At 40.3% G+C, this 9,906-nt stretch overlaps 1 protein-coding gene and 1 pseudogene across 1 annotated transcript in view; both read left to right on the forward strand.

Annotated features, from left to right (window-relative positions):
• Positions 1 to 206: 206 nt before the first annotated feature.
• GDI2 (GDP dissociation inhibitor 2) overlaps positions 207 to 9,906 on the forward strand; it is a 56,606-nt gene continuing 46,906 nt past the window's right edge. The window contains exon 1 of the mRNA XM_004379717.2: positions 207 to 404. Within this exon, the coding sequence (XP_004379774.1) occupies positions 360 to 404 (45 nt within the window). The 5' untranslated portion in view covers positions 207 to 359. The remainder of the gene's footprint in view (positions 405 to 9,906) is intronic.
• Positions 430 to 7,986, forward strand: LOC111821137 (nuclear transcription factor Y subunit beta pseudogene; annotated as a pseudogene).

Raw genomic sequence — 9,906 nt, forward strand, 5'->3', positions numbered from 1 at the left:
GGAAGATGATTGGGCCAGTGGTAGGAAAGTAGCCAATGAGAGAGAAGGAGGAGCGTGATTGATGGCCCGACGTTGCACCTCCCTATAAGTCCCGCCCCCCAGTCTGCGGAGGGAACCGGTCGCCCGCCCCGCCTCTCTCCCCCCTCCCTTCCCGCCTCTTCTCTTCCCGTCTGAGGTGGCGGGCAGGTTCGCCTTCTTCTCAGCTCCATTTTACTTCTGTCTTCCTTTTTCTCTTGGTCTCCGAAATCGGCCTGAGCTCTTCCACCGCCGCCTTGGGGTTGATATATAACCCCCTTCGCTCTATAGAATCCCTGCGCTTTCTCCTTGTTCTTATCTTCCATCCTCTCCCTGCCCCCGCCATGAATGAGGAGTACGACGTGATCGTGCTGGGCACCGGCCTGACGGTGAGTTCCAGGCAGTGGCCGCGGCCGAGGAGCCCCAAAGCTTGTGTGGGCCGAACGCGGCGCTAGGGGGCGGGGGAGTCGGCCCCATCCCGGACCGGGGCTATTCGGCGAAGTCGATGCGGCCGGGGCAGGGGCGGCTGCGGCCGCCGGTGCTCCGGCCCGCACAACCGCTAGTCTTCCGGGCAGGTCTTCCGGTCTCCTTCTCCAGTTGTCCCTCTAGTTTACCGGACTGTCTTCCTTTTTCTCCGACTTGTAGATGTGTGAGGTGTGGGCTCACCCTTCAGTGTGGACACGAAGAGTCGGCCTGTCTGTATTTCTCCTGAATCCCCAGGTTTGCAGGCGACTGGGTATTGCCTTCTGAGGGCGAGCCCGCCTGCGGTTTTGCATCTCCTTTCGTGAATACTTTCGTCGTTGTCTTTTTTTTTTTTCCTCCAAAGAGGAGGTGGTTCTGAAGGTTGTCGGGAAAGAGAATTTTCGCAGGTTGGGATGGATGAGTTCTGAAGGAGTTTCAGTCTGCGGCAGTATCTAGCACTCTTATACCCTCATGGCAGTTTAGGTCGGTTGCTGGTTGGAGTAGGTTGTCTAATCTGGAAGGAAAAGACCAGGAAATTGAAAACCCAGAACTTCAATTCGTGAAGCCAGTCAAGTAAATGATGAATACTAATGGCGAAATAAAAATAGGTGGGAAAAGAGAGTTTCACTTTCCCACAGAATTTAAAAACAAACAAACCTGGTTTGGGGTATCGATGCTCCTCCACCTCCCTTTTTGGTTTGACGACTCTTCGAATAGGAAACGGAAAAGCACAGGACGGGGGGGAGGGTGGAGGACACTTGCAGTTACAGTTCCTGTTTAGCCGTCAACCAGTAGTCAGTCTTCGGTTGCCAAAGCTAGGCAAAGATTTTGTGACAAGTCATTGGGTAATCACTGTTTGGTAATTGTTGGTTTAATTAACTTTCATTTTCGGAGAAAATGAAGAAATTAGTTTTTTATCCTCTCAGCCCTAAATAAGAAACATTATCGATTCCTTTTAGCCACCCTCTTCACTCCACTTATTGAGCATTTGTAGAATGGAAATGAGTTTATGTCTTAAAACTTGTCTGTCAAATGCTTTCCCACCTGACCTTTGCCATCTTTTCCTTTTGTTTGGTTTGTCCCCTGTCTCTATTGTGTCTTCTAGATGCTTTCCCCTAAGAAATGGATAGGTGATGGATTGCTAGAGGCCAAGTTCTCTCTCTACTACTGTATTCTCTTCAGGGGTTTAGAAGATAAATCAGTAACAACATAATTATATCTTATTACATACAATAATAATATGAATGCAAGCTGTTCCTGATACCATGGTATATTTATTTTCCTGGGTATATGTCTGCTTAGAGACCTTGAGATAATATTCTGGAAGTAATGCAGGCAGGTGTTGTATTTTGTACTTCTTTGTCTTCATACTCATTTAAGAAAAGGAAAACTATCCATCTTGCAAAAAAAAAAAAAAAAATCCATTTGAAGAGAGGACAGGTTTGAGTGTCAGATTTCTTTGGAAATTTGAAATTCTGTCTTTGGACTACTTCTTGTCTTAATAAGATGAACATTAATGTAAATCTTGTGTATTTTGTAAATCTGACCTCAAACTCCTGAGTCATTTAATGCAAACCACCACTTCAGATGAGCTGAAATGCATTGTAATCTCTCAGAATTAAATTAATTTTTTCAGATAACATTAAAATAACTATTTTAGGTTTCTCTAGACAAGGAAAAAAAACCTCTGAACTTTTATTTCGCTAATTTTTTATGAAACTACTGTTAAGAATTAGAATAGCATATTATTCTGGTAAAGTGATTTTTTAATCATTAAAATCACTGGTATATCATTTTTCTGTTTATAATGATTTATGGTGATTTTCAGAGAATACTCATTTCTGAATGTTTCTGAATGTTTGACCAGTCTAGAAATAGACATGTGACTGGCTAGGAAATAGTTCCAAATAGATGAGATCACTTATCTAGAAAGCCATTTAACCATTTCCAATGTGAGGGCTTAAGTTCAATTTCTTTTTCAGTGGTGAGTTGGAACACTGTTGGATCCTAAATGAATAGGCCTACCCACTATAGAGTTTTTGTTTTGTTTTTTAAGTCTCTAATTGAAATTCAGAGCTGGGGCTTAGTAGTTTGTGGTGGATTTTGCCCATTGGAATGGATATTGTTGCTACCAGAATGCTGTAAGAGCCTGTTCGTTCCATTGTTTTTCTAAGGTTGTTGTCTGTCTTTCAGATTTGCTTATAATTAAGAAAGTCTGTTAAATATGACAAATGAGTGCAAATCTATCATCATGCAGGTTAGTACATACCAAGTTCAGAGGCATCCCTTTGTATCAAAAATGGCAAGTCTTATTGTGTAACAACCAAGTGAAGATAATGCACCTTATTTAAATTTTCACTTGTATTAATTGTGAACTTTTTGATGAGTGGTAGATGCATACTTAATTAGAAATAAGATCAATTTCTGTTCACTTTATAGCTGGGATGACTTTAATACCCTGTGAACCTTCCTAGATGGTTTTGTGAGATGATCTTTGAGAATTTTATCAATTTAGGTCATTTACATTATTCCATCGTTGATAGAAGAGTAGTGGTCGACTGTTCCAACCAGGGACCCAATAGATGGTCCTGGAGAGAATGGGAAAAAAATGTAGAACAAAACACAAATGCCTAAAAAAAAGCCAGACTTACTCTCCAGTAGAGACTAGCAGAACCCCTGAGATATTACTTAAACTTGGAACTCAAACCACTCCCAGAGGTCGCCTTTCAGCCAAATAACAGATTGGCCCATAAAATAGATAATATTACCTGTGAATACTGTGCTTCTTAAAATAATCGTCTAGATGAAACCAAATGGTTAACATTTACCCTAGACCAAAGATGAGAAGGCAGGGGGTACAGGGAAGCTAGATTAATGAAAACAGAACAACCAAAATGGAAATAACAAGAATGCTGATATACTGTGAAGAATGTAACCAATGTCACTGAACAGAATGTATAGAAATTGTTAAATGAGAACCTAATTTCTGTGTAAACTTTCACAAAAAATACAATAAAGTGTTGAAAAAAATAGCAGTGATAGGATGATTTTGATAATGGTAAATGTTATACCCTCATTTTCAGTGATATAGGGAATTTGCTTAGTTAAGTCAAGAGACCACCAAAATTAAAACACTTAAATTAGAATTAATTTTGAGTATTTGGAGTGAACATGCCATTTAATTTTCTTAATTTTTGGTTTGTAAATATTTAGTGCCTGAGATTTAAGAACCCAAAGAAAGGCATTTAAAGTTTCCTCTACAGGTACGGGTACCAAATATGACATGATACCTGTGTGTCAAGTACTTTTAGTGAGGTTTGCTTACTACATTTAAAAGGAAGTGTAAGGAGGTGTTGGAGTTTCTCTGTTGATTACTATTGTCATTGTTTTGCATCAGTTAAGACTAAAATAAGGTCATATTAATCCATAAATATTGATAATAATTTTAATAAAGAATGCATAAAAGGATTTGGTATAAACTGGAGTAAAATCTTCATTCTCTGCCTTGAAGAAATTTAGCATTCTGTATAAATGGAGTCTTCCAACAATTGTATTTTATAAAGAATCAAGGGTTATCCGTTTAAAGAACCAAAACTTTTATATAAAAGCCTTTCTAAATGATATCACAACTTCTTAACAAACTAAGGAACATAAGTAATTTATGTGTTAATTAAGATTTCATATCATTGGGATTAATTATTGTTCTATGCTATCACTGTGGGGCAGTTCTACTCTGTCCTGTAGGGTCGCTATGAGTCGGAATCTCTGGATGGCAACGAGTTTGCTTTCTACAGGTTTTATCACTTAATGAAGCCATTAAGGCCTAGTAAGCTTTGTAAGAACTTTTGCCCTCCTTGCTGAATAGTCTCAGACTGCTCTACGTTTTGAGTTCTTTTCTTTGCTTTTCAATTTTTTTCCCCTCTCTCTTTGCTGTTAGGCTGGCAACTTTTACTTTTCTTTTCTTTCAGCGTGTGTAGGCAGCCTCTCATCACCTAATTTGCTCATCGGATTAACTGTGGACTTAGAAATAAATTTACGAAGCTTGTTAGAAATAATAGATAAAATAAGAATAACTTGCTCCGCAGCTATTTGTGCTGCCCAGAGGTCTTTTTTTGTTTTGTTTTTTCCTGTTCTCCATAGTAATTCTAGTAAGGAATTATGAATAGAAATATATATTTTAGTGATATTTAACCAGATTATTGTCACAATTATATGTTTAAAAAATTGTTTTACATCTCAGATATGCTTTTTAAAAATTTTTTTTCGTTAAGAATTTGTAATTTCAGAGAGATTTTTGTACGTTATTTAGAAATCCTGAACTGTAATTTAGATTGTCATTTAGATTTACTCAATCTTAGATTTGCTGCTCCTTGAATCCCTTGCCATAGCTAAGTTAAAGTTCTGTAGACAAAGAACTTTAACTGCAGTAGTGATTATAGGGCCAGTATTTACAAATGTCTTACTTTCTGAAGTTTTAAATGTTTTGTAGGCAGTCTGTATTTTAAATCAGCCTTAAGCATGCTAGCCCAATAGAAAATCCAAGTAAAATCAGATATATTTTAGTATACTAGTATAATAGTAATATGAAATTTGGTATGAAGAAGGGGATGTATTCAGGAATGGGGAGTACTGGTAGTTCGTTATACCTGAAACAGAAGGTATGAAAAGTAATGGGAAATAGAGATGAAAAGAAGGCATATCACCAAGAATGTTGAATATACTAGGCTAAGAAATTTGAACTTTGCATTCTAGGCAGTGAGCAAGGATTTTTAGCAGGAAAATAGTATATTTAGAGGCAAGTTTCAGGAAAAGTAATTTTTTAATGAGTAAGCTTTTTTTTTTAATTGTATCACTGACCTTTTTTACTGTTTTGTATCTTTTTTTATTGTAAAAATATAGAGAACACAACATTTGCCAGTTCGACATTCTTCACGTGCACGATTCGGTAAAACCAATTACTTCAGATCACATTGTACAACCATCACTAATATTCATATTGAGTAAGCTTTTAATGAGATGCATTAGAGGGGCAGAGAAATTTAAAGAAACACTTATTTTGCTGAAAACTAACGAACATTTTTTTATTATGCTATTACTGTGATATATATACCATTGAGATAGTTAACTGATTTAAAATTTTTCTGGTTAATAAAATTTCCTTGTATTTTGATAAGTAGCCTTGAGATCATATATTACGCTATTAGTACTTTGTTTTCCTAATCTCATTTTTGCGTGCGCATTTGTTTTCTGTTAGTTTTCTGATCACAGAAGAACTTAAAAATACAGCAGTGGCCGCAGTGTCACCACCGCCCGGGGCACCCGCCTTCCGCCGGTACCAGGGCCTGGGCTGGCGCCTGCGAGACTGCTCCCGCTGCGGGCACTGGGCGGCTGCGCGGCTCTTTGTAGTCCACTTGCCGCTGTTGGCCTCCTGGCCGGAGGCCGAGGAGAGGGAGCCGAGGTGCTGTCGGGACCCTCTCGCGGCGCCCAGGGCTAGCTCCATTTTGTACCGGAACTAGCCCGGGGGTCCCTGGTCCGGAACCTGGCCCGGATCCCGCCGCGGCAGCCTGGCAGACAGAGCCCCTTTGGCGCCCGCTGCTGCATGAGGATCTCTGGGGAGCGCCCCCTTCCCGCCCGTCCGCCCGCCCGCCCACCGGGGTTGGTGGGCTGGCCGCTTTGTCTGCCGGCGGCATCCTACGCCCCACGTGGCGGCGTTGGGTGCCGGGTTGGAGGCCTGGAAGGTCTGACCAGGCAAGTCGGGGGTTTAACGTGGGGGTTGTCCGCCCCACACAAGCAGTACTGACCGCTCAGCAGGAACGGGTTGTGGGGCCGGTTCCCCTCCACCCTCTCACTCCACAACCCACCCCGCCCCGCCACCTTCGTGGGGAGGAAGCGAAGTCCCCGGGAGGAAGGAATGGATTTAGTTTCCCCGCAGTCTGGTTTATTCGTAAAGAATGCAGCCATCTGAGGGCTCGTTGTCCCTAGACTTGCTCCAGAGGTGGAAAGGAAGCCTTTCGGATTGGACTAAGGTTGAAATTTGCAAAGATTAGACATCTTTTTAGAGAGGTGTTCTTAAGCACCACAGACAAAACAGTTCTGACAGTATTTCACGCCACCTGGAAAAGTGGAAGGATGGTTTTACTCTTAATAGAATGGCAGTAGTGGAAAAGGAGACCTCTCCCCGCCCCCTTTTTGCTTTTCAAGGGATGGGAAAGATGGGTGGTGACAGTTCTGCAACAGATGCTCTCAACTAGGAATTTCTGCAGGAGGTCATTATGGTGTACAGCCTCATGATGATACTGAGGACAGCATGAATGATCATGAAGACACAAATGGTTCAAAAGAAAGTTTCAGAGAACAAGATATATATCTTACATTTTCCAGTTGCAGATGTGGCAAGGATAATGAAAAATGCCATACTTCAAATGGGAAAGATTGCAGAAGATACCAAAGAATGTGTTCAAGAATGTATGAGTTCATCAGCTTTGTAACATCTGAAGCAAGTGAAAGATGCCATCAAGAGAAAAGGAAGACAGTTAATGGAGGGGATATTCTCTTTGCCATGTCTATCTTGGGCTTTGACAGTTAATGTAGAACCTCTGAAATTATACCTTCAGAAATTCAGAGGGGCTATGAAAGGAAAGAAAGGAACCGGTGGAGCAGTCACAGCTGCAGATGGACTAAGTAAAGAGCTTACAGAGGCAGCATTCACTAACCAGTTACCAGCTGGTTTAATAGCTGCAGATGGTCAACAACAATGTTATGGTTTACACAACATCGTATCAGCAGATTTCTGGTGTTCAGCAAATTCAGTTTTCATGATCTGAAGGAATGATGGAGTGGAGAGCGTTGAAGTGAAAGAGGCTATATGATTCCAGAACAGAGACATTAGGGAAGAAGTGATGGTGAAGAGCTGTCTCTTTGTGTATTAAATAGCTGTAATGTAGCTTCCTGATGCTTGACTAATTGAGGTGTTAATTCTAACTTGAGAATCTTTTTCATGCACGATTTCAAGGAAAATTTGGATTTTAAAGGTATTATAATATTTTTGTAGAAGAGTTTGTTGCGCTGTATGCCTCCTGTATGCATTGTATATTGCAATTTATTATTGTCAAGAGATTTGTAGACAGTTTCTTATTTTCATATTGAATCAAGTTACTTTTGTAATTCAAGTAAGCAGCCGGGTGAATTCATCATGTTTACCCTTCTAAGAAAACATACGGGTAGAGTTAAAACAAAATACTTGATAGGATATGAAGTTTTAGTGGGTGTTTAGTTTGATCATTTGGAAGTATATCAGAATATTAATAAACTTTGACTATTTTCTTCCAAGCCTAAGTTGCTTTCTTAAGTGGGAGGGGGCCATTAACTTTTTCAGGATCCTAGTATACCATTTAGGACCCCTGGTGGCACGATGGTTAAGAGCTTGGCTACTAACCAAGAGGTTGGCAGTTCGAATCCACCGGCTGCTCCTTGGAAATCCTATCAAAGGTCATTGGTTTGAACTCACCAGCTGCTCCTCGGGAGAGAGATGTGGCAGTCTGCTTCCGTAAAGATTACAGTCTTGGAAACCCTGTGGGACAGTTCTGCTCTGTCCTGTAGGGTTGCTATGAGTCAGAATAGACTCAATGACAAGGGGTTTGGTTTATTTTTTTGGTTAGTGTTATACATGAAAGAGACTCAGGAAGCCAATGCACCTTATGCGCAGCCACCACCCATCTGTCGTTGGAGGCTTGCCTGTTATGATTCTGAACAAGTTTCAGCAGAGCTTTCAGACTAAGACTAGGAAGAAAGGCCTGGCAATCTGCCAAAAAATCAGCTGATGAAAATCCTGTGGATCACAGTGGGCTGATCTGCAGCTATTCATGGCAATGTCCCAGGACCAGGCAGTGTTTTGTTCCGTTGTGCATGGAGTTGCCACAAATCTGGGGTGACTCAAGGGCAGCTAACAACAACAGTAAGTGTTATATGTAGGGTACTGAAGGGAAGCAAACTTCATTATCACTGATATGGGCCTTCCCCCATTCCCACACTTAACATATTTACACATACTGGAGCTTTGCTACAGCTAAACTTGGAACACTTTTCGTTGCTTACCTCTTTTTACGTAGAGGAATGTGAAATACCAGATGGGTGGCAGATGCCATTATAAAGAACTTGGATTCTGAAGATGGTTTCATAATATTAGTTTTTTGTGTGTGTTTGTATTTTTATCCTGCTTAGGTAATTTATGGATGAATTCAAAGGATGGAGATTAAATGTGGAATACTCTCATTTATTAGATTTAAGACTAATATGTTGACTAATATATGTAAAGTTTCTGGTAAAAGTTAACAGTATTCTTGACATATGATGGGAAGACTAGATTTTTTAATCCAAAAAAAAAGAAAACTCAGTATTTTCTGTGACTTTAATGTGCCTTACTTGTTAACATGTGTTCACCAGATAGGTAGTAGATTTTAGTTTTGAGCTGTTAATTTTGGAAGATACAAATTTTTAGAATCATTAATGTACACCTTATGCTCAGATGTGATTGGTGAGTTTTATCAGTAATTAATGACTTCATCCTGTGTTTTAAAGCAAAGCTTAAAGTACAGTGAAACGTCTGAGAGCTGGAATTTGACGAGACTGCCTTGTTTTTCCGGTCCTTGCTAGTTTTCCTGCCTTTAACAGGGTGCAGTTTCTTCTTTTCTGTCGCTCTCTATTAAACCCAAAACCAAACCTGTTGCCATCAAGTCGATTCAGATTCATAGCAACGCCTTATGTTAGTGGAAAATATTTGAGTTTTCCTTCTGACAGGTTTCCACCTTACACAGGTTCTGGCTTTCATAGGTTTTACTGCATTATATCTGTGCTACTATGTGTTTTATTCTTCTAGCAATGTAAAAAGCGGTCCTTTTTTTTTTCTATTCTTTAAAAAAAAAAAAAATCCCATTGCCATCGAGTTGATTCCAACTTTAAGTGACCGTATAGGATGGAGTAAAACTGCACCGTAGGGTTTCCAAGGCTGTAATTTTTTTTTTTTTTTAGTTGTACTTTAGATAAAGGTTTACAGAACAAACTAGCTTCTCGTTAAACAATTAGTACACGTTTTTTTTTGTGACGTTGGTTGTGAACCCCACAACATGTCAACACGCTCCCCTTCTTGCCCTTGGGTTCCCCATTACCAGCTTTTCTGTCCCTTCCTGCCTTCTCGTCCTTGCCCCCGGGCTGGTGTGCCCATTTAGTCTTGTTTTGTTTCATAGGCCCGTCTGATCTTTGACTAAAGGCGAACCTCAGGAGTGACTTCATTACTGAGCTAAAAGGGTGTCCGGGGGCCATTCTCTTGGGATTTTTGTAGTTTCTGTCAGACCAGTAAGTCTGGTAGTTTTTTTTTTTTTTTTTTCAATTGGTGAGTTAGAATTTTGTTCTACATTTTTCTCCAGCTCTGTC

This window comes from Trichechus manatus, unplaced genomic scaffold (genome assembly GCF_000243295.1).
Source record: "Trichechus manatus latirostris isolate Lorelei unplaced genomic scaffold, TriManLat1.0 scaffold00067, whole genome shotgun sequence".
NCBI classification, from domain to species: Eukaryota; Metazoa; Chordata; class Mammalia; order Sirenia; family Trichechidae; genus Trichechus; species Trichechus manatus.